This window comes from Harpia harpyja, chromosome 3 (assembly GCF_026419915.1).
Source record: "Harpia harpyja isolate bHarHar1 chromosome 3, bHarHar1 primary haplotype, whole genome shotgun sequence".
Taxonomy (NCBI): Eukaryota; Metazoa; Chordata; class Aves; order Accipitriformes; family Accipitridae; genus Harpia; species Harpia harpyja.
Window position 1 is genome coordinate 70,735,416 of NC_068942.1, and position 23,268 is coordinate 70,758,683.

A 23,268-nucleotide genomic window follows, 5' to 3' on the forward strand; every position below is an offset into this window, starting at 1 on the left:
TGTGCTAGGGGTTTTTTTTGTTTTTTTTGTTTTGCTTAAAGTAAAACAATGTTTCCCTGCAGTGGGAAAACGTTAATGGATAACATGTATTATACAGACAGCTTTATTTGAAGTTCAGGTGCTCAGCCTTTCTAGTGTAACACTCTGGTAGTAAGGGAGAATTATAACTTAAGTTTGTGTCCTTGTACGAACTGGCAATTTTAAGTTGATATAATAGATATTTTAACTAAGGGAGTTATAGAACCTTAAACTCATTTTGTTCTGAAATGGGGAGAGAATGAAAATGCTTAGTTCATGGTATCTTTTTACATATTTTAATGATTACAGGGACTGTGACAACTGTTGAGAATAGAGCTTCAAGTTGAGGTCTTCTAGGAGTGGTTCTGGAAACAATATTTTCATTGGTGATGTTGGGACAAAGAAGTAAGAGCACGTACACGATGGCAAAATTCTCATAATAAAGTTGGGAGGCATCATTGTTCATAATCAGAGTATTTTATATGGAGAAACAACCTGATATCAGAACAGTAACTGAAGTGAAATTTCATTGGAAAAAATACATAGTTAAGGAATTTTTGCTTCAGCCAGAAAACTTTGAAAAGATGATAACCAGAGTGTAATGTTGATTATAAGCTGAGCCAGCTTGTGATACAGCTGTTGAAGGCAATAGGAGATAAATGCAATTCAAAGATGTATCAAATGAGGATTACCAATAGAAATAAGGAAGTGTCTTTAGTGCCATTGTACAAGGCATTGAAAAGATGGCTTTAATATTGTATGAAATTCTGGTTGCTTGTGTTGATTAAGGTGAATTTCAACTCCTGCTACTAGGAGAAGATGGTATCTAGTGTAAAACTGGAGAAAGAAGAGTGTGATTTTTAATTAGCTGAGCAAAGCAATCACTATTTCTTAAAACTGTAAAAGGAAGAAGAGAAGAAAGGAGAGAATAAATAGTACAAAACCTTCCCTAGATGTATGAGAGACATTGCCAGATCTCCCATGAATCCCAATTGTGCAAAATTTACTATTAATTCAGAAGGATCCTGCTCTTTGACCAGCCCTGCTCTAAGCTATTGCTTACAGTTGAACTGCATAATGAAAATACTGTGGTGTGATAGGCTAGAGACTCTATGGGAAGTATAGAATAGATTTTAAGAGGCAGAGAGTGTTTCATCCAGAAGCTTCTTTGAGCTGAGCCAGATGAATGGAATGAAGAAAATGTGTAGTGATACAAATCCAACTGTCTGTGTGGTACCCAGAGAGGCTACCTTACTGCCTTTTAGATACAGGAGAGGAAATGAACTATAAAATACTGAGGAGCTGGAGACAGTAAAGTCCAATGAAAGAAAGGATGTACGGCTGACTTTGCAGATATCATGGAAAGAGCATGCTATGTTTTATGGTAACAGTATCTCAGTAGTTTTGTAGGGAAGCTTCAGGGGGGGTCATTTTGTGGTTTAGGTATTCTTGGAGATGGTTCTCTGTATTGTAAGTCTGCATTTATATGGCAGGCATTGAAGATCAGAACTATTTCATCCTATCTTTAACCATAAGCAGAGTAAAGGATGAGACTTTCTTGAATAGTAACATCAGGTAATAGTGGATACATTAATTTATTATAAAAAGAGGTGACCAGCCAACCCTTACTTCTTTTTCTATCATATAGGGTAGTGAGGCTGAAAAAAACTAAGCAGTAAGCCTTTTTTTGTTTCAGGTTTTCCTAATCTGTTTTCTACTTACTTTTGTATAAAACTTTAGTATGCTGAGGTATTTGTTATGTTTTCTGGGAATTAGGAAAGATTCCATGTGCTTAAAACAGATGTTTTCTTATTCATGATTCTGTGTTTGAGATAAATGTTTGAAGAAAGATCTTTCTTCAAAATGGAAACTAAGAGAAGCTAGCAACTGTGGCTTGGTTTTGCTAATGTTAATCCTAGAACTTCAAGTAAGTTAACCAGTTACCTGGCCCTTCCTGCACCAGAACAGAACAGTATTCTACCAGGGTACAAGCTTTAATGTATGGAAATTGTCTTTCTCATTCAAATGTCCTCTTGGAACAAATTTTCCTTTCTGACAGGAGTCCAAAGTCTTGATTCACAGGAGAGAAGATAGTGTCAAGTAGAAACTCTTTGCTGTTCTAATGTAGCTCCTTATATTGAATATACCCCATTCCTCACATCTGAGTGCATTCTCTTTATTTGGTAGCTATTTATGCACATCTTTGGCAATGAAGTTTCCCCATTACGCTCCCATCTTAAACAACAGCAAAAATCCTTTGAGGTTTGTAACAGTTAATAAGGCGATTCCTCCAGTATGAGAATTACTTGCTTCACTCTTTGGAATACAATACAGTGTTAATGTATCTTGATCAATATGCAACACTAAACAGTTAAACAGAATTTCAAGTAGAGGCTCAGGCTGCTTAGTTACCATGGCAAACACAGTAGGAAATTCATGCCAAAGTTTGGAAACTAAGATACACAAAAGAAAACTTGTAAACTGAAATAATCTCTTTGGAGAGCAAATGTAGTTGTTTATAATTTTATTAGAGCCTGTTTTCCAAAGAATACTGTTTTAAAATCCTGTTTTATCAAGCAAATCTTAATTGCCAGTTCAGAGTTTTGCACAAAGCAGGCAATATTCACAAGCAGGGAAGAGTGACATTCTTTGTTGGCTTGCCCTCTAACTGTAAGGGCATTGAGTGAATAGAATAGCCTCTTGGAGACAGAGAAATTACTTAAGTGCTGTAATCAGGGTTGACATATTTTCAGTGTGCAATGTCTTGTTTAACAGATGTGACCAGGCTAGTCTGTATGTGTGTATCTATATATGATGTTTATGTTAATGATTGTATGTATGTTAGATCATATATATATATGATCTCTCTATATTATTTGTATGTGTTAATCATTATGTATATTATATATATATTTATTAATGACTTGTGTATGTTAAAGATCTTGCAGTGTTTAATTCACTGTCCTGCAGTTGTTTGTCTTAAGGCTTGCTAACTGTAACAAAGATCTATATGTTGGTATTTTAATAGGGTGATTTTCAGTTTGATAGGTTCCCTGTTTAGTAAGCTGCCTTTGAACTGTCTGTGAACACAGTATTTCGTATTGCAGTCATGTCAGTATATTGTGGCAAAATCCTATATTATTATGTGTGACTTGCTGTACAGTTTTTTCCATAGGTGTGGTCACATGCAAATCAAGCAGTTATTTTTCTCTTTCTGAATGTAAACTAGCATGTGTATCTACATGCACTTTTTCCTCATTCTCCAAAGGGGAAGCTGTTATATAGAAAGGCCAGTCTGTGGCTTGAGAGAGACACTACTTCTAAAAACTTCCTGAAGATCGAGGCTAGAGTTGGAGTTGGACATTGAGATTGTGTGCCACCTACCCTAACACGTGACTCAACCTTATCACTTTATGCATTGCATAATCTGGATTGGAGATTATGTTAGATAGTTGGAGGCTAAGGGAAAGCAGTTTTGGTTATTATTGAGAAACTGATTTACTTGCTTCTGCCTTTATAGCGCATGATGTCTTGGGAAGGAAGGCTTGATGTCATGATAACTAGGAAGTGGTGTTATTAGAACATGAAATGTTTTAGGTGATGGAACAAACAGTGTAGTATTAGGCTGAAGTGGTGTTCAGGAGTTCTCATGAGTTTTAAGTGTAAAGAGGCTGAGCTGCAGACTTAGAATCATACAGTTGTTTAGGTTGGAAAAGACCTTTAAGATCGTCGAGTCCAACCGTAAACCTAATACTGCCAAGTCCACCACTAAACCATGTCCCTAAGGACCACATCTACACGTCTTCTAAATACCTCCAGGGATGGTGACTCAACCACTTCCTTGGGCAGCCTTGTTACAAGTAGTAACTGTTATATTGAATTACAGGTTAGTATGTGCTTTTTGCTGACATCTTTTGAAAAGGACTTACTGATCACTTTGTAATTAAAACAAAAGTAGAATGTGAAAACATCTGGAAGATTATACTTGGGTTTAACTCAAAGGAAAGTAAAAACTTGGAGGCCACAGAAAGAGATGAACTGTGCCATTGATTAGCCACAGTAAATAAAACTTTAAATAGCTTTCATCCCACTAAGTTTAGCATATGGTAATTTATAGTTCTGTGGTAGATCCATGACTTCAGGAAAAGAAAAGAGAAAAGCAGCAGAAATTGAAGGTGGACTAATTAACTGGCAAGAGGCAGTTATAAGAAACTTGGGAGATGCAATTATGCTAGGTGAATGAGCAGGAGTGTATGTTTCCACTAATCTTTTGGTGGCACACACTGCAGGAAAAAACTTGAGTCAGTTTGGAACCACTGCATAAAAAGAAGAAGGGATTGCTATAGATGACTGCCTTAATTCATCAATACTTGAATCCTAATTTTTCTATATTGTAAGAAATGGAATGGAGAAGAATATTAGAAACAATGGAGTAAATCATATTGCACTGTGCAAATCAGTAGATCCATCTATATGTGTTCATACAGGTCTAAAAAAAAAAGGGGGGGTTATTACAAAGAGATTCAGAGAAATGGTGAAAATTGTGATAGCTGAAAACTTCTGTGGAAATACTGATAAGGATGGGACTGCTTATTCTAGTAAGCAGTATAAGTGCTGTATACGTAAGGAATGTTGGACATCATTGTCTCTTATTGGGAACAAGAAGGTATTCAGTAAAATCAGAGGGGAACAAAATTCAGAACTGATACTTTTTTTCACATATTTAACTTTATCAGGAGATGTTGCTTCAGTCATCTAAGTAAATAATGAACAGAAAGTGGGTGTTAAAATCTGGCAATATTTGCAATTCCATGTAGTAGTTAATGCAAAAAAATCCTGTAAAGGGTTATTAAACTTCCATATTTACAATTTAAATAGCTTCCTGAAAGAAATATAGGATGGACAATAATCCATTAATGCAGCTAACTTCCTGAACTTACTTCTGGAACGTGTATCTGCCCACTGTTGAAGAAATGGTATTGGAGTAAAGTCGGATTGTGGTCCAGTTCTGTAGTCCATGATTATGAAGTATGTACGTGCCATGACTTGTTAAATCTGTGTCTTAATTTTTAAGCCAGTTAGGGAGAGACCAGTATAAAAATGTGACCTGTCACCAATGGTTTATTAATAGCCCTGAGAGATCATTGTTTTGAACTTAAAACTGCACAGTGAGATCTCCTTCTTACATATGTCCTTAAAAAGAGCTGAGTAGGGGGAGAAGAGGAGGAAGGTGTCTGCATCGCATGCAGAACATACGTGATTCTGAATTAGGTTTCTGTTGGAGAGGTTTTTATCCAGCAGGCTGAGCTACAGTTGAGCCAAAATTCTGTAGACTAGCCACTGGGAAGAGACAATAATACTGATATCACGCCTTCTTTTCCCTTCTTCCTGTTAAAAAAAAAAAAAAAAAGGCAACTAATTGCTTAAACCAAAATAGAATATCTAATTCAGTTCATGTCTTTTGGGAGTGTGTGATACAATGAGTATATTCAGAGTTGTTTGAGTTTAACCAGCCTGTTTACAGATTTAGTGTGGCCAAATGCATAACACTTAAGTCAAAGCCTCAATTTTTATCCGAATTGATCGCGCCATTAACTGACACCCACAATAAGGTGAACTTTGCAAAAGGAACTGTGAAATTCTGCTTTTGTTAGCTGTTCTTCAGTGTGGGTTTCTGGGTGATTATTTAGATGCTCAAGAACAAGTTAAATTAGCTCTTATGCTCTTTCTGTATCATAGTAAAGCAGTATTGTGCAAAGTATGATGTAAAGGATTGGAGCGCTTCTAGGGACGAAAGGGACAGGTTTTCTTCTGCAGGTATAATAAAAATTAACTTTGTTAAATATGTAGAAACAAACACCTTTTGAAAAGTTAAGTTAAAATGTCATGTCATTTCCCTGAAGTTTTAGTGATTGGATTATAGTTTAGCTGAAGATTGCTCAAGTTACTTGGAGTGCTTCCAGTCTACTTCCAGGCTGTTTGGTTTCTCTTGGAGACGCTAAGCTCACAGACCTTTTCAGGACTGACCAGGACTTGCTCCGGAGAGCTGTGCTGAGGGTTGTGGTCAGTTCATTAGAACACTTTGGGTCTGACCCAGCTCTTTGAACAGCACTGTCACAAGTTGTATGGTTTGGTCTTCCAGCCAAAAGGAGCAGTGTCAGCATGGGTCTAAATTTCACCAAACGAGTAATGCGTTGAACTGAAAATGCTTTAGGTTTCTAAAGGAACAATTTCAGTGACTTCTGTTGGGTTGTGACAGGTTGGAGGCAGCAGCAGGGGTCTCCGCTCAGAAGGCAGAGGAGGTATTTTTTGTGTGGAGACGCTCTTAACATTGTTTCAATTTTCCTCAACCTCCCTGGCCTTCAGTAGTTCAAATGTGTTAACATGTCTGTCCTACCTTAATGCCCTTTGCCTGGTCTCACAAACAAAGGGTAAATTGATTCTATATGTACCTCTAAAGTGAATGGGGATTTGTAAACAAAAAATTATTTTTCTTTTTTTGGGATGCTGCTGTTCTGGGTTCTTGGAACTCTTTTTAAATAAAAAGTCTACTTTTTCTAGTGTTATTGGTAGACTGGTGCTTTCACCTTAGATAAGTTCCAATAGGATGTGCTGATCTATACTGTAACCAGATAAATATTTTGGTTTATATCCTTACTAAAATGGAGTTAACATTGTTATGGTAAGTTGTAAATCAAACAGTCCTTTATGTGTGTTCCCTATGGTGTTCACATCCACTTTCTTGATCTTGGCAATTATATATCCATTGGTCCAGTTAATATCACATAGATTTATTTCAAACCAGTGCATGCTCTTTGCTCTGAGTGCTTAGAATAATTCTTCTGGAAACAGAATATGATTATTTTATTGGATGCTTCAGAAAACTAAACTGATCTTTGACTAGATATGGATTTATGTCCAGTTGTCTGGACTAGAGCTTTTATCTTAATGTATGTGGTCATAGTTGTCTGTATGGATAAACGCTGAAATCTTGTTAACTAATGCTTTTCTCCTTTCAAAAGTCATGTATGTCTTGGATGGCCCCAAGTGCTAGTTAAATCTAGAAAGGAGAAGAATATCAAGTAGCTTCCCGAATTTGCAAACGGCTTTGTACAAAATTGATCTTTAAGACTTTGTTATGGATGAATTCTGTGGAACGCTCGAAAAAATTAGGTTAAATAAAATTACTTGGTGTCCCTGTTTTACTAACAGAGCTGTTCTTACACAGTATCCTAGAAACTCTTGTCACATGCCTTAAGTGTTCTTGTTCAGCATTTAATCAAGTGCTTTGTAACTTATAAAAAACCTTCTGCAATGATACAGGAACCCATTTATGAGAAACAGTGTTGTTCAGGAGAGTAAATGTTCTGTTGAGTGGAAATAAATCTTGAAACACTTTTGTTGGGAGCAGGTATAAATGCAAATTATTTTAAACTTTAAGTGAGGTCATTCAAAATATTTATGTATTAGAAAAGGTACATCAGAAGGTATGCCACTGAAGCCAAATTAATAATGATCATGTCTTGAAGATCAAGATCTTAATATTTATGGAAGTTAAAATGGCACCAAGTGGCAGCTACACTTTCTGGAGACTTTCTAGAGAAAGGAAGCTATAGAGATAACTTAATGGAAAGTCTTTGAGGCAGTATGTTAAAAATAGCAGATTCTTTTTCCTGCCTGCTAATTGTTTTTGTCCCAACTTCTTAGTTTTTAATTTTCAGAATCCATGTTGTCCAGTGCAACTTTCATCCCTTTCTCATAGGTTCTCTTGTCTTCAATTAGAGAGGAATAAGGGAAAGTGAATGCATGTGCTTGTTTTTAGTGTTAGTTCATACTTGCCCTTATATAAATTGGCAGCAACTCCAGCATTGGTTGTGCTGTTGTGAGTGTTAAGCTATTGGTGCTTCAATTCATAGAGTTGAAAGATCAGCCAAATTTTAAAAGCAAAACTAAAATAGTTTTCTTGAGGTTTACACATGTGACTTTAATGTAAAGCAGGTACATTGAATGCAGTGTTGCAAAATAAAGATGAACAATTTCCCTAGCATTAATGGCTTTGCAAGGCTTAGGAGACACTTAAAACTAGTCCTGTGTGTACACACAAAACACCTATTATGCAACCCTTAAAGCTAAGCACATCACTCGGGTATGGAAAAAGCTGCTCTTACTTATTTCAGAAACTGTCCTTACATTTAAGAAACCTATTGTAGCTATGTATAAATAGGGCAACTTTACAAATGATTGTCTGATGGCTTTTTACAGAATCCTAAAGAGAATTTATACTTTTTTTTAGTTTACAAGTGTTACCACTTTCAAACTAATTTAAGTTTTTTGGGGACTTCTGAAGTGGCCCTACCTGAAAATTTCATGCTGTTGAATCTGAAGAGACCCTGGAACTGATGTGTGTTCTTGCCAGACCTTAAACTTTCTACTGAGAAAGCTAAGGTCGTTATAGTCAGCAGTCTATCAGCTTACATGCAGTTATAATTATAATAGAAGCCAGTTTATTACTGATTGGCTATGGCACTGTCAGCTGCACTGAAGAGTGTTTTATTAGGGCTTTATAGTTGCAGGAAGCGTTGCTTGGACTTTCTGTTATGTATCTCATATACATCAAGCAGAACTTTTACTCTACATCAGTGTTCTTTATAGGGAAAGACAACTAACTTGTTGCTGCTGTTTTCTGCCTGTGTGAAATTCCTTTAAGATGTAAACCAGACCTGTTAAGTAAACCGGGAGTGGCCATGTTGCTGCTGCTTTGGTTGATCCTAAGCTTAGGATCTCGGGTCATTCAGGTTGGAAGGGGCCTCTCAGAGTCTCTAGTCTAACCTCCTGCCCAAAACAGGGTCAGCTATAAGATCAGGCCAGCTCAAAGCAACAGTGAAGTAACTACAAATGATTCTATTGCTAATATTAAGTGAGCTGTATTTGGGCTCTACAAAAGAGATCTGGAAATCTAGTCCTTTGATAATAAAGTAATCAGAGGGATTTCCAGTGTGAAGTATTGAAGCTAGTATTTCTGGCAGAAACAATGAACAGAGTTTGCCAGAAAATTCTGCAAATATCTCCAGGGTAACTCAGCTTTTTTGCCATGTTCCTCAACTTTCTCTGTCCTTCAGCTAGCTCTGCAGGAGGGAGAGGGAGACCAGCACAGACATGGAGGAAGAATAAACAAGCTGTAAGGGGCCTCCTGGTTTAGTTTTCCCTGTCCTTGCTAATACAGTTAGCAAGTCTGTCCTGGAAGACCCTGTGCTGTTCACTAGGGGATACTCTAAGGCAAAGTGCTGCAGCAAGGGTTACCTTGCCTCTTTTTTTCAGCTAGGGTTTAAAGACCACCTGTGAAGTTCAATAAAGTTCACTTAATAATAATCCTAAGAGTTGTTTTCTCATGTTACTTGTAGAGCATTATAACAAGCACAGCTTTCTCAAATTGTTCTGTTTACAGACCAGAGACCATTACATCCCTAGACAGCCAGGTATTGAAGAGATATCAAGCTACAGGCAATAAGTTGTGAATTCCAAGCTCCAGAAATGCTGAGGAAATTGTTTTCAAAAGTGTATCTTGGTTCTTTGTGTCTTCTCTTTTATTTTGCGCTGGAGCTCTACATACATAGCTAATCTGTAATCTGCCATTCATGATCAATTAATTCTCTGGACAAGAGAGAATTTAAGAGGATTTTTGGAAGTAAAATTTTTATTAAATGTTTCCCCTTACTTCCAGGCTTAAAGACCTAATATTCTGTCTTGATCTCACTTATAGCTATGACCCATTGAAAGCCAGTCTCCTGGCAAATGTGATATTAAATACTATTAAGTATCTAAAGGAAGCATTTTGATGACTGCAGTTGAAATTATCGGAGATAAATTAATAAATAACTCCTTTCCGTTCTGATCTTGGAGATGTTTTTTGGCTTGGAAGGTGTATTGGGTTTGCATGGCAAGATTTTGGTAGCGGGGGGGCTACAGGGGTGGCTTCTGTCAGAAGCTGCTAGAAGCTTCCCCTATGTCTGACAGAGCCAATGCCAGCTGGCTCCAAGACGGACCCACTGCTGGCCAAGGCCGAGCCCATCAGTGATGGTGGTAGCACCTCTGGGATAACAGATTTAAGAACGGAAAAAAACCTGTGTAACAGAAACTGCAGCCGGAGAGAGGAGTGAGAACATGTGAGAGAAACAACCCTGCAGACCCCCAGGTCAGTGAAGAAGGAGGGGGAGGAGGTGCTCCAGGCGCTGGAGCAGAGATTCCCCTGCAGCCCGTGGGGAAGACCATGGTGAGGCAGGCTGTCCCCCTGCAGCCCGTGGAGGTCCACGGTGGAGCAGATATCCACCTGAACCCCTGGAGGACCCCACGCAGGAGCAGGTGGATGCCTGAAGGAGGCTGTGGCCCTGTGGGAAGCCCACGCTGGAGCAGGTTTTCTGGCAGGACCTGTGGCCCCGCAGGGGACCCACACTGGAACAGTGTGCTCCTGAAGGACTGCACTCTGTGGAAGGGACCCATGTTGGAGCAGTTCATGAGGAACTGCAGCCTGTGGGAAGGACTCATGTTGGAGAAGTTTATGGAGGACTGTCTCCTGTGGGAGGGACCCCACACTGGAGCAGGGAAGAGTGTGAGGAGTCGTCCTCCTGAGGAGGAAGGAGCGGCAGAGATAACGTGTGATGAACTGACTGTGACCCCCATTTCCCATCCCCCTGCATTGTTTGGGGGGGAGAAGGTGGAGAAAATTGGGAGTAAAGTTAAGTCTGGGAAGGAGGGAGGAGTGGGGGAAGATGTTTTAAGATTTATTTTTATTTCTTATTACCCTGCTCTGATTGGATTAGTAATAAATTAAACTAGTTTCCCCCAGTCGAGTCTGTTTTGCCTGTGATGATAATTGGTGAGTGATCTCTCCCTGTCCTTATCTCAACCCATGAACCTTTTGTTTTATTTTCTCTCCCCTGTCCAGCTTAGGAGGGGGAGTGATAGATGTGACTTTGATGGGCACCTGGTGTCCAGCCAGGGTCAATCCAGCACAGAAGGAAATATAGCATCTATGATACATCTAATTCAACTAAAATTTGCAGAAAGCTGAATATGTAAGTTAGGAAAAGAAAAGGTACAGGAAGAAATCTCACCTGTCAAGGAGTATGATTAAATGCTGACTTGAAATAATGTGATTCACTGTATGGGAAATCTTAGTATGAAAGCTCTAAGACTCGGATCAGTAGTATATAAAAAGAATGAATCTTGGACAGATAGTAATCTGGCTTTGACCTTAAAATTACATACAGCTACAGAACCAAGGTTATTGATGCCCATCCTAATCAGACATTTCAAATAACAGAATCTGAAAACTTAAATATTTGCTTCAGACTGAGGTGACTGATTCTCCCCCCCCCCCCCCCAATTCCTAGTGTTTAGGTACTTAAAGCTGTGGTTAAGATGTTCCACTTGACTGCCTTTCTGCTGAAGTCATGATTCAGGGTGAATGGGCAACTGCTAGACTGTTAGATTTATTTATTTATTTATTTATTTATTTTTACCTCCCTACCCTAGCAGAGGGGGGGTAATTTTGCTAAAATAGTGTGTTGTGAGAGTTAACTAAATGGGACTAGGAAGTCTCCAAAACAGTTGCATGGTTCATGTTTTACTTCTAGAGTATGAATTCATCACAAAGAACTAAATGGCAAAGTTGGTCAATTTTTCTTCTGTAAAGTGTAAAGTTCTCTAGAGAGTTTTAATCTATTAAAAGGCAGGACTCGGAAGCTGTTGATGCCCCAGGTAAACCTATTTTGTTCAGCTGCTTCACTAACTTTAGACAGGTGTTGTGTGAGATTCCTCTTGTTCCTGTTGCCTGATAACTATTATTCATTGTTCCTTTGCCCAAGGAAATACCACTGTATGTTGGTAGGAGCAGACTTCTAACGCAGCGTGCTGGTTTTGGCTGGGATAGAACCAATTTTCTTGAAAATAGCTAGTAAGGGGCTACGTTTTGGATTTGTGCTGGAAACACTGTTGATAATTCAGGGATGTTTTAGTTATTGCTGAGCAGTGCTTACACAGAGTCAAGGCATTTTCTGCTTCTCACCCCACCCCACCAGCAAGTAGGCTGGGGGTGCACAAGAAGTTGGGAGGGACAGAGCCGGGACAGCTGACCCCAACTGACCAACGGGATATTCCAGACCATATGATGTCATGCTCCTCATATAAAGCTGGGGGAAGCAGGAGGAAGGGGGGAATGTTGGGAGTGATGGTGTTTGTCTTCCCAAGTAACCCTTATGCGTGATGGAGCCCTGGTTTCCTGGAGGTGGCTGAACACTTGCCTGCCGATGGGAAGTGGTGAATGATTTCCTTGTTTTGCTTTGCTTGCGTGCGCAGCTTTTGTTTTACCTATTAAACTGTCATTATCTCAACTGATGAGTTTTCTCACTTTTATTCTTCTGCTTCTCTCCCCCATCCCACCAGGGGTGGGGGAGTGAGTGAGTGGCTGTCTGGTGCTTAGTTGCTGGCTGGGGTTAAACCATGACATGCAGGTGTCAGTTGGCCCAGCTGCTAATACTAGAGTCTTGATTAGCAAAGATGTACTTCAAAGGCTTGCACAGATTTTTATTTGAAAGGAGGATGGTATTGATTCTTAACCTTGCATTAGATGCCCCAACCTTCTTTCAGTCATGATTAGACTTAAGTTCTAATTACAGAGTGTTGCTCTCATCATGAATCATCCACAATGGAGTAAGTTTCTCTAAATGGACAGGCTGGAATAGGGCTGAGTGTTTTACAGAAGAGAATGGTAAGGGGAACTGGAACAGGAAGCAAGCAAATAGCTTGCTCCCAGCTCAAGCAGAGGTGAGGGTGCCTGAGGTGAGGGTTACTGTTTGGTAACACTTAATCCCAAGATCTTTCTATTCTCTTTCAAAATATATCACCATTCTTCTGAGAGGGGGGCAGCTTACATCACCTTGTTCAGTAAATAATGTCATATCCTAGGATTTGACAGTTGTAAACTCAGATCTCTTTTCTGAGAATCAAATCTTCCACAAAATAGCTATAGCAAATGGACTTAGTGGTGAGCTAATGAAATGCTGAGTCCCAGGCATGACTGAATTTTATGAGTAAGCTCTTTTCTTGTTCTTACCAAAATCCAACAGCAATCCTTCAACTGTGCAGAAATAAAAAAGTCTCCTACTTCTTATGCTCATTGATTCTACCCTGTATTTCAATTAAGAGAGATCAAGACTCAGAGAGTACTTTTGTGCTTGTAGATTTGACTTATCTCCATGAGACAACTATATTATAACTGAAAACACTAGCTGCATGTAAATAAAAGGCGGGGCATCCCTGTCAGTAGAAGCCTGGTAATTCTGGGTTGAATTAGTTTGTTTGTTCTCCATTTAAGTTTAGACAGATTGTCACTGCCATCTGGTTCCCAGAGAACAGCTAGAACAAGCACAGTGAAGTCTGTGCTTAGATTTAATATATCAGAATTTCATGTCTTGCTGGATCTGTTATCACATAATTTCAGAAGATGGGGAACTTCAGTCACACGAAATTTGTCAGACAACAAAACCAAAAGCTAGTGATATAAAACCTCAGCAAGACGAAAGAGCAAGGTATAGTTCCAATCTGAAAATAGCCACCTCTTAATACTTTGCTGCTTAAAATGATAGTGAAGATTCAGAAGAACAACCTGGGAATACCTGTGTTTTCTGCTGGCTAGGAGAGTCTATGGTTCTCTGATCATTCAGCATGATTCAGGCTGAGTTCTATTTACTTTAAAAGGGATCTTCTTTCTTAGGCATTGGGTCCTGCTGGAACTTTAGTCCAGAGGACACAACTTCAAGTCTCATGGGTGAGAGGAGAGAGATGTGGTACCTTGTTAACTCTGTGTTTCTTTGAGGTATGGAGGGATGCATCTATATGTTTCTATAGAATGGTCTTCCAGATAGAAATGCTACCTCAATTTTGAGAGTTATCCCTTGATATCACTTATTTTTGTAGTGACACAGGACAAGGGAATCTTGCACAATAAAAGAGATAACTGCATGGCCTCTAGGATTTGATCTTTCAGCTTCAAATTACAGATTTACATGTGTCTCTGAATGCTCCTTGGTAGGCATGCACCTAATCCTATGATTTCCCAGTAGAGCTAGTATTCTATTTAAGTTCTCCTTGAAGATGTATTGCTAATATTCTTCTTTAGCTTATAATGGATCTCTGGGCTCTGGAGAATAACTTTTTAATCTGCTGACTTTAGAAGTTGGAATACATCATCTCATTTTTGAGTTTTCAACCAGGAGGCCATACACCTGATTAAACTGGTTTATAATATATGCTGCAAAACACAAGTGCAACTTTAATACTGTTGCATATATATGCTTATCATGCATATACTGTAGTTAAATTTGCCTTGGAAATGGCTCGCCTGACATGAATCACTGTGTAGCTAGTTATGATTTTTCCCTACTGACAGGTCTAGTTTCTGGCTGTGTAGCTCCATGCACACCAAGGATTTGCTGCTCTTTAGACCTCATCTTTGAAGGTTTAATACACTGGAGCAACTTTCTTTTATGTGAAGCTTGTCCTCTTCCTCAAAGAAGTTTTATTTCTTATATTGCTGGCCCAGTTCCCTCTGACTAAAAATACTGAAAAAGTATGTATCAAAATTAGAGTCCCAAATCACAGCTACATCTCAGGTCTGTAACATTGTTGAGTGTCTGCAGCTTTCTAATTACAGACTCTGAACCTAGTAAATAGGGAGTTTAAAAAAACAAACAAAAAAAAGGTTGAACCTGATGTATCGTTTTGCATATGAAATATATGGGGTTTAATCACTGGATGATGAAAGATTAGGTTGTCCAGAAGTGATATGGGGATAAACATGGGTTATACAACTGAGAGCGCATTTTAAATTGCTTTTCAGTTCCTTTTGATTCTTCTGACACTTTAGTGCCAGATCTTCAGTTGTTTATATTGAGGTTCTTCAGTTTTGTTAGCACTTACTTTGTCTGAGCTATATTTGAATTCTGTGTTCAGTGTTAGAACCACAATTACTCTGTAGCTTAATGGCTTAAAATATGTTTTATGATCACAGTATCAGCATCTGGAGTCAGTGTTCCTAGAAGATGCTCTCCTAGGATCTAGTTGATCATTTTTTAAATTGAGACCAATATTGTATGTTTGCCTGTTATAAAAGGCTAGACTTAGAGTACAAGAATCAGGTGATTGAGAATATGCTATTTTTAATCCAAAATTGGTTGTACTCAATATTGAGAAAGCTGCTACTAGGAAGGTAGAAGATAACTTGTCTCTGTGTGATGGAATGCCTCTTCTGGCAGGATAAGCCTTTGGGGAATAGGTTGATATTGAGGACTCACTGGAGCCTTTGTGTTACTGAATGGTTTTCACTGGTTTGTCATGTGATGTAGTTGCAAAGGCTAGGTAGGTATACTGTTTAGCAAAATTGAAAAACACAAGTATTGCATTATATGAAAAGATAAACCTTTTGATGACATCTTGGATGTCTTGATAAATACAAAGCTGCTTTTTAAAGTAGGGTTTTGTGACTGCATAAATTGTTGCAAATAGAACTGGTTATATACGCATATTGTGATAAACTGTCTTAATTCTGTTTACTCTCTTTGCAGGCTGCGGACTTGAGTAAACCAATAGACAAAAGGATATACAAAGGAACACAACCTACATGCCATGACTTCAATCACTTAACGGCCACAGCAGAAAGTGTGTCTCTTCTAGTGGGCTTCTCTGCAGGCCAGGTCCAACTTATAGACCCTATTAAAAAAGAAACAAGCAAATTATTTAATGAGGAAGTAAGTAGAAATCTTAACATTGTTGCATGCAATGTATTTGTGATATTAAAGATCCTACATTTTTCAGAGTTCTGTAGATGGCTCTGTTTGCCTATACAGCTTATCATTCAGTCACTGCCTTTGTTTTTCAGCTGTTTCATTGGCTTGGAATACGTATACAAAAATGTTATTCATGAAGGAATATTTTGCACTTTAAAAATTAGGACTTTCTAGTTTGGGTAATACTGTAACTAGAGTTAATGACAGTTAACTGATGGAAAAAAGGTCTACAGATCTAAATGTTGCTGCATGTGCTCTGCAGTCAGTTGTTTCTGAGGGTTCTGGTTCCGAATGAAGAAGAAAACATTTAAGCCTCTATTTAACTAATATATTATGGTCTAAATATTAAATAAGGTAAAAATACCAATTCTTATGGTCAGGATGTTACAGCAGAAACTGTATCAAGGATTCTTAAAGGCTTGCTTGGGGAAGACGAGGATATCAAGCTGAATGCTGCATAGAAAAAGCTGAAGGCTTATGATGTCTTGGCCATGTGATGTTCCTGAAACTCTCCATCTGCTTTTTCTGCTGCTGTGCAATAAGAAAAGATAGAAGGGAGTACTGAGGGGGATGATTAATGCCAAGTTACAGGACCACTGGCTTTATCTGGTAGTATTGGCATTCTTAGAAGAGTAAGTGTCTAGATGCTAACAAGGAAAGAAATTTTTGACAGCATTTTCTGCAGAGGGTAAGCTACAGGAATTTGCGTGGTTTAGGGGGTGTTGGTTGTTTTTTGGGGGGTGGTTTTTTTTCTCCTTTTTGTGTTTTTAATCCAGCTGCAGGTGACTTGGGGGGGTAATAGCAAAGAGCTTTGCAGGTCTTTTTGTTTTTTCTTCTTTTTTTTTTTTTTTAATAAATTTCAAATCTGGATAAGAGCTTTGCAGATGAAGTTAAGCCTTGTGCAGCTTTCAAACTGAGCAAGCATATCCTTCCCACCTCAGAGAGATGTGTTGCCTTGCTCTGTCTTTGTGCAAAGAAGATTGAAGTATTGTTCTCAATGGGGATGTTTTATAATTAGAACTGTCTAATTCCTCCTCAGCTTTCTAAAATTAGCTACATCTAGATCAGAAGAGGGGTGTTTTTCTTCTTACTTAGCCTTTTCCCACCTGCTCTGTCTCTCTGCTTGTGCTGAGTGGGAAACGGTGCTGGAGAATCTTAATGTTGCATGGAGTACTCTGGTAGAAACCTCTGTATAAATAGTTGAAATGTTCATTTTAGCATTGTCCTCACACCTCTCCCTGCAAAAAAACACAACTCCAAACCAAAAAAACTCGAACTTTGTCATTGGTGCAAATTCACCACTGGGAGTGCTGGTCTGGTTGTGAACAAATTGCTTGTGTAAGTACAGCTCTGATTTAATCTTGTATGATAATAGTGCAAGTATTACAAATGGCAGTAGAAATACTATAAACAACTAGAGTTTCATATCACAGAGCAGTTCCCACTCTTGTAGCTGAACTATAGTTGCTTTGAGGAAAACTCCTGCTGAAATACTTACATAAAGGTCCAATGCATGCTTACATTCCTTGATGTTGTTTAACTGTCTAGAGTCTGCAGTGTAAAGCTGTGTTGCAGGCTGAATAGTTCTTGTGGTAGCCTACAAATGATGGAAGCACTGAAGCCACTTTCCATTAGACTGTGTTGTCTTTTCTTTGTACTATAACCAGCATTACTTTGGTGGGAATACATTCTTTGACAGTTTGGTGGAAATTAAATGAGGTGATCTATTTTCCACAAAGCTAACCTAAGGATTTGCTCAGTGTTACCAAAACTACGTGCACAGTACGCTAGAGTTAAATGACAAATTCTTGTTTCCTACACTGATCTTATCTGCATTTACAACCAATCTAAAACTTTTATATATTTTTAATCTGTCAGTTACAGTATTGAAGTTTGCCCTGGATGTGTTTGGAAGTTCTGGCTTGTATCGAAAAGCCATTTCAGAGAAACATTAGTGACCATTGATGTTTGAGCCATTTTGTTTGCTTCAAGATGAAGGTGCCTATTGGGTTTTGAATCTATTTATAGTTTAGATAGTGAGAATAAACCTGTCTTCATAGGCAGAAGGTGGTCTAAATGAGTGTTTACACCTTTCAACAGATTTAGCACTAGGGTTAGAGGTAATAGAATTCACCACCTGTCCTGTTAGTAATTTGGTGATTCAGGTAGCCCAAACCTCTGTTTTGACTATCACCTGTGATAAAGCAATCAGGATAGCACTTAATCGTATGTGATATGTGAAATAACTTAACCTGTTATGACACAGAAGTTTATGTTGAACTTAGACTGCAGTAAGGCTATTGCATTTTAACTTGTTACTCTTCCCCCCCCTTTTTTTTTTTAATTCTGTTGATGTAGAAGACAATAGGGACTTGAAAGGCTGAGGTGGGTGATACTATGCAGCTTGTGGCTGCCTACCTAAATCAATCTGTATCAACAGTGGTATTCCTTCTAGCTGTGTCAATTAAATTAGTGATATTTTCTTATGCCCCAAAACAACCAAGTATACCTCACAGAATCAGTTGTTTCCATGTGGTAGTTGGTTGTTCTTAAGCTAGCCAACACCTAGCCAGTTCAATTATGTTTCTTTCATAATTTTTTTTATTCTTTTTTTATTTAAACTAAAGCCTTAAGCTGCATTTTTTTTCCTAATAAACTTTTCATATACCTGTGTTGCCAAAGCTCTTTGTCAGACCTTAATGCATATTCCTTGATTGCCTCAGTTTTTTCACTCCTTTGTGGCCTATGCCTATAATTTTGTCCCTTCAAGCTTGTTCAAAACATGGCTACTAAGATAATCTTGGCTTGCCTTCCTGACTGGTGACTGAAGTTCCTTCACTTACTATTCTTTCACCAAACTGAACATAAATTCCTTATCCCAGCTACTCCACTGATTTACTTGATACTGCATTCAGTCCATTCTTGTAATGAATCTGCTAGTCATACTGACTTCAAGTCTTGTTTTGTTGTGCTGCAGAAGTGTGTGAGCCCAGTTGAAAGTCTTCAGAAAGTCATAACTTCAGAGTTTTTATGTTCCTGCTGAATTTAAAGCTCTGCTGGTTGAGAAGGGGTTGAGTTGTAGTCACTTGCTACATATCAGCTTAAAGTCTCTCTGCGTCTTGTCTCTTTGAGCTAATCTGTTCTCATTGCAGATTGCAATCTTCTGTTTTGTTCCTAGCCTCCTTGGAGTAAAAATTAGGTTTGCAGGATTTCTGTACAATATTTAAGATCATGTAACCCAACAAGATTATGGACTTAAAATGCCATTTCTAGCATAAAATTTGAGCAACTGCTCTTATGAGTAGAGGTTGTATGTCACGTTGAGCTACTCTACTAGAGGAGAGCAAGAAATTTCGCTTTGTTGCTGTATTAGCAGTAGTTTTGTAATGAGAGGACTATTGCCTATAGCAAACGGGCTGGGCTGATGTTCCCTGTCCATATTCTCTTGGTATGTACCAGGTAACTTTCTGTCTAATGTTTCTGATCTCATCATTACTGAGACATGAATGATAGGTATCACTGAACACATGACAAACTATTTAAAATATCACGACAGAAGCTAAGAATATGTTATTTTAAAGCTACCACATTTGAGGAGACGTTCCCAGATTAAGTGACATCTCAGCTCTCCAGTGCAAAATAGCTAATTTAACCAATGAGAAATTACAGAAGAGAGGCTTCCTGGTCTTACACTGAGGTTGACAGCAGCAAAAGTATACACGTAAATATAATCTAAAATGACCAGATGCTGCTTTCCAGTGATAGTTACAGGCCCAGAATTGATAACAGTCAATGAATTATCCATTAGTTTGGTTTTTTTGTTTGTGATGAACAGCATAGCAAGGTTTGGGGGGGATTTTTTTTTTTGTTCTTTGTTTAACACTTTTGTAACTTGTTCTGGTATCGTTAGGCTCTTCGTATTTGCATTCTTGCCTTTTGTGTAGCTGAGCTCTTCTTTCAGCCTATAATCAATCTATGCCAAATACAAATCTTGAATGTGCATGTAAAGAATTACTTGTCTCCAAGTTGCAGTTGAGTGATGCCATGACTGAGTTGGTAAGTTTTAGAAGTCCACCAGAACTACACTAGCAAACTCAAGGAGTCAAACTTTATCTCTGAGTTCTTACAGCATTGAAGACATTATGATCAGCAGTGTTTGTTTAATGTGTGTGTTCATTCTTTTGCAATGATGGATTCTATTAAAATGTTTTTCTTTAAAGGAAGCTTCTTAATCAGGTGGTAACTGAGAGTATTGACAGGTCCTTGGCTAATGAATGATAAGTAATTGGAGGGTGGGTGGGGATTCCAAGGTGAAGAGTATTTGGTGCCTTCTGAATTCACTGAAGCATGTGCATTTAACTACTAACTTTCCAGCCACGTGGTAACGGGATCACTGTGTATGTAGCTTTTGTTCCCTGAATCAGTAAAATCTGGTAAAGGCTCCTAAAGCCTCCCCCCCCGCCCCCCCGATGAATTTTATTTGTGGTTTCAGATAAAACAGGAGTCTAAATGTACTGTTGTTGATTTGTAACCTGTTTGTTATGTAGTACAGATGAGTAACTGCCTTTTTTCCCTTTAGCTCATTCTGTGTTTTATTGATGGTTTTCTTTTCATATTCTTCAACCTACACAGCAAAAAATAAACCTAAGAACACTACCTTTAGATTCATAACAACAGATTGGCTTGATTGAAGTATGTTCTTTGTGGAATGTGACTGGACCACAATAATAACCTTTGGTAGCACTTTGTCTAAAAATAATTTCCTCTTTACTGTCTGATAAGATTATAAGTTTTTGCAGATACAATAACATAGCTCCTTTATAGAACGCTGAGTTCACTTTGCTTAAGGATTGTTCCCCATTCCCCAGAAAGCTCAGATTTACAGTTAATTATTAAAACTTTAATTTTCAGACTTTCTGATGTGTATCTTCTTTGTTTTTCACAGAGACTAATAGACAAATCCAGAGTAACCTGTGTAAAATGGGTACCAGGTTCGGAAAGCCTTTTCCTAGTAGCTCATTCCAGTGGCAATATGTACTTGTATAACGTGGAGCACACTTGTGGTACCACAGCCCCGCACTACCAGCTACTTAAACAAGGAGAAAGTTTTGCAGTTCACACTTGCAAGAGTAAATCCACAAGAAACCCTCTGCTTAAATGGACAGTAGGTGAGGGTGCCCTGAATGAATTTGCCTTTTCCCCAGATGGGAAGTTCTTGGCGTGTGTGAGCCAGGATGGTTTTCTTCGTGTGTTTAACTTTGATTCAGTGGAATTGCATGGTACAATGAAAAGCTACTTTGGAGGACTGCTGTGTGTGTGTTGGAGTCCTGATGGGAAATACATAGTGACAGGTGGAGAGGATGACTTGGTAACAGTTTGGTCTTTCGTGGACTGTCGAGTAATAGCGAGAGGCCACGGACATAAATCATGGGTCAGTGTTGTTGCGTTTGATCCATATACCACTAGTGTAGAAGAGAGTGACCCGATGGAATTTAGCGGAAGTGATGAGGATTTCCAAGACCTTCATTTTGGCAGAGATCGAGCAAATAGTACGCAATCTAGGCTATCCAAAAGGAACTCTACAGACAGCCGTCCAGTAAGCGTTACGTATAGATTTGGTTCAGTAGGCCAGGACACGCAGCTCTGTTTGTGGGATCTTACAGAAGATATCCTCTTCCCTCACCAACCTCTCTCAAGAGCAAGGACACATACAAATGTCATGAACGCCACAAGTCCACCTGCTGGAAGTGGTGGAACTAACCCAGGAAGTAATGGAAACAGTATCACAACACCTGGAAACTCTGTACCCCCTCCTCTTCCACGGTCAAACAGCCTTCCACACTCTGCAGTCTCAAATGCTGGCAGTAAAAGCAGTGTCATGGATGGTGCCATTGCTTCTGGTGTTAGTAAATTTGCAACCTTATCGCTACACGATCGGAAGGAAAGACACCATGAAAAAGATCACAAGAGAAATCATAGCATGGGACATATATCTAGCAAGAGCAGTGACAAACTGAACCTAGTTACTAAAACCAAAACGGACCCAGCTAAAACTTTGGGAACACCTCTCTGTCCCCGAATGGAAGATGTTCCCTTGTTAGAGCCTCTTATCTGTAAAAAGATAGCACATGAAAGACTGACTGTGTTAATTTTTCTTGAAGACTGTATAGTCACTGCTTGTCAGGAGGGATTTATTTGCACATGGGCAAGGCCTGGTAAAGTGGTAAGTTTTAATCCTTAATGCTGCATCAAAGAACTAGAACTCTGAATAGGTAGTTTTCTTGAAATATAAATGAATGTTGAATATAAAATTTCTTTATGCTTAATGTAAAAAAAAAAAAAAATCCTCAGAGCCATACTTTTGGATACTGCATGCCATATTTCTGAATGATTTGAAGTGTCTTGGATACAATTATTAAGTATAGTTGCCTTCCAGCAGAAGAAATAAATACTGTGCATCTAAACTATTGATCAGTGTTCTTATACTTAAGCATAACCACAATATGGTAAAAGCTATTTATGTAAAAATTGAAGTAAAACCTGTCAATCACTAAAATAACTATAATCCTTCTAATGTTTTCTAAAAAATACAGCACTCCCAATGAGAGTAGCTTATGAAAAGCTGCTGCTTATAAGTCTAGTGAGAAATGTGAGCCTCTGAAAAAATTAAAACCGAAGTGTTTTATTCCTCTATACTTTTCTGTGGTGGCCTGCCATTAATGTAAAACCACTTATTAAAACGTCAGCCATTTTATGCACAGATTTGTGAGCCCTTTACTGACTGTAGTTTATGCTCTTGAAATTGTGAATCAGTACTATCAAGGAACTCTAATTTTAGCCAGGTCTTGATTTATGTATTTGTTAAGTTAGGGAAAATCATGCAAGCTTTCTCTAAGTAGTTTCAGTGTTATGTTACTGTCAGTTTTGTTAGGCAATTTGATCATTGACAAGCTCGTGCTTTTTGATGGCACCTGTTCTATCATTTGAATCTTCATTAAAATATATTACTAGTTTTAACTCTTGTTGTTAATGCACTTGAACACAGATAAAACTTTATTTTTCTTCTGTCCAATGTATAGCAAGCTAAATTTTGAATGAAGCTAAATGTGGTGATTATTTTATTAAAAAGTACTTTGTGCTACAATAGCTTTGTTTGCCAGCAACATTTTAAAGTAATACAGCTATGAAAACATTACCAGAGTTGATCTAGCAAAAAGGACCATTAGTTTTGTGAAAATTTCTGAAAGGGCATGTAGGTTATCTGAAGAAAAAGAAATAATCTGGTAACACCTGAATATTGCCATGTTGGGCAACCTAAATGAAAATCTGATGTTCATTAGGTTTTAACTATTTGGTTCATAAATCTGACTTTTGAAGTGGAGGTACTGTATATATTTATATACCACAT

At 38.3% G+C, this 23,268-nt stretch overlaps 2 protein-coding genes across 11 annotated transcripts in view; one reads left to right on the top strand and one right to left on the bottom strand.

Annotated features, from left to right (window-relative positions):
- Positions 1-23,268, top strand: part of WDR20 (WD repeat domain 20) — a 49,328-nt gene that overhangs the window by 14,959 nt on the left and 11,101 nt on the right. For 9 of the 10 annotated variants that reach the window (XR_008234575.1, XR_008234576.1, XM_052783203.1 and 6 more), the window contains exons 2-3: positions 15,639-15,821; positions 20,806-22,083. Coding sequence is in view for 8 of the 10 variants with exons in the window: in XM_052783203.1 (XP_052639163.1) it covers positions 15,639-15,821; positions 20,806-22,083 (1,461 nt within the window). In the remaining 2 variants the exon portion in view is untranslated. The remainder of the gene's footprint in view (positions 1-15,638; positions 15,822-20,805; positions 22,084-23,268) is intronic. The other variant, XM_052783211.1, reaches the window with a different exon arrangement.
- Positions 15,704-23,268, bottom strand: part of MOK (MOK protein kinase) — a 45,632-nt gene continuing 38,067 nt past the window's right edge. Inside the window, exon 11 of the mRNA XM_052783214.1 lies at positions 15,704-15,783. Coding sequence (XP_052639174.1) covers positions 15,775-15,783 — 9 coding nt within the window. The 3' untranslated portion in view covers positions 15,704-15,774. The remainder of the gene's footprint in view (positions 15,784-23,268) is intronic.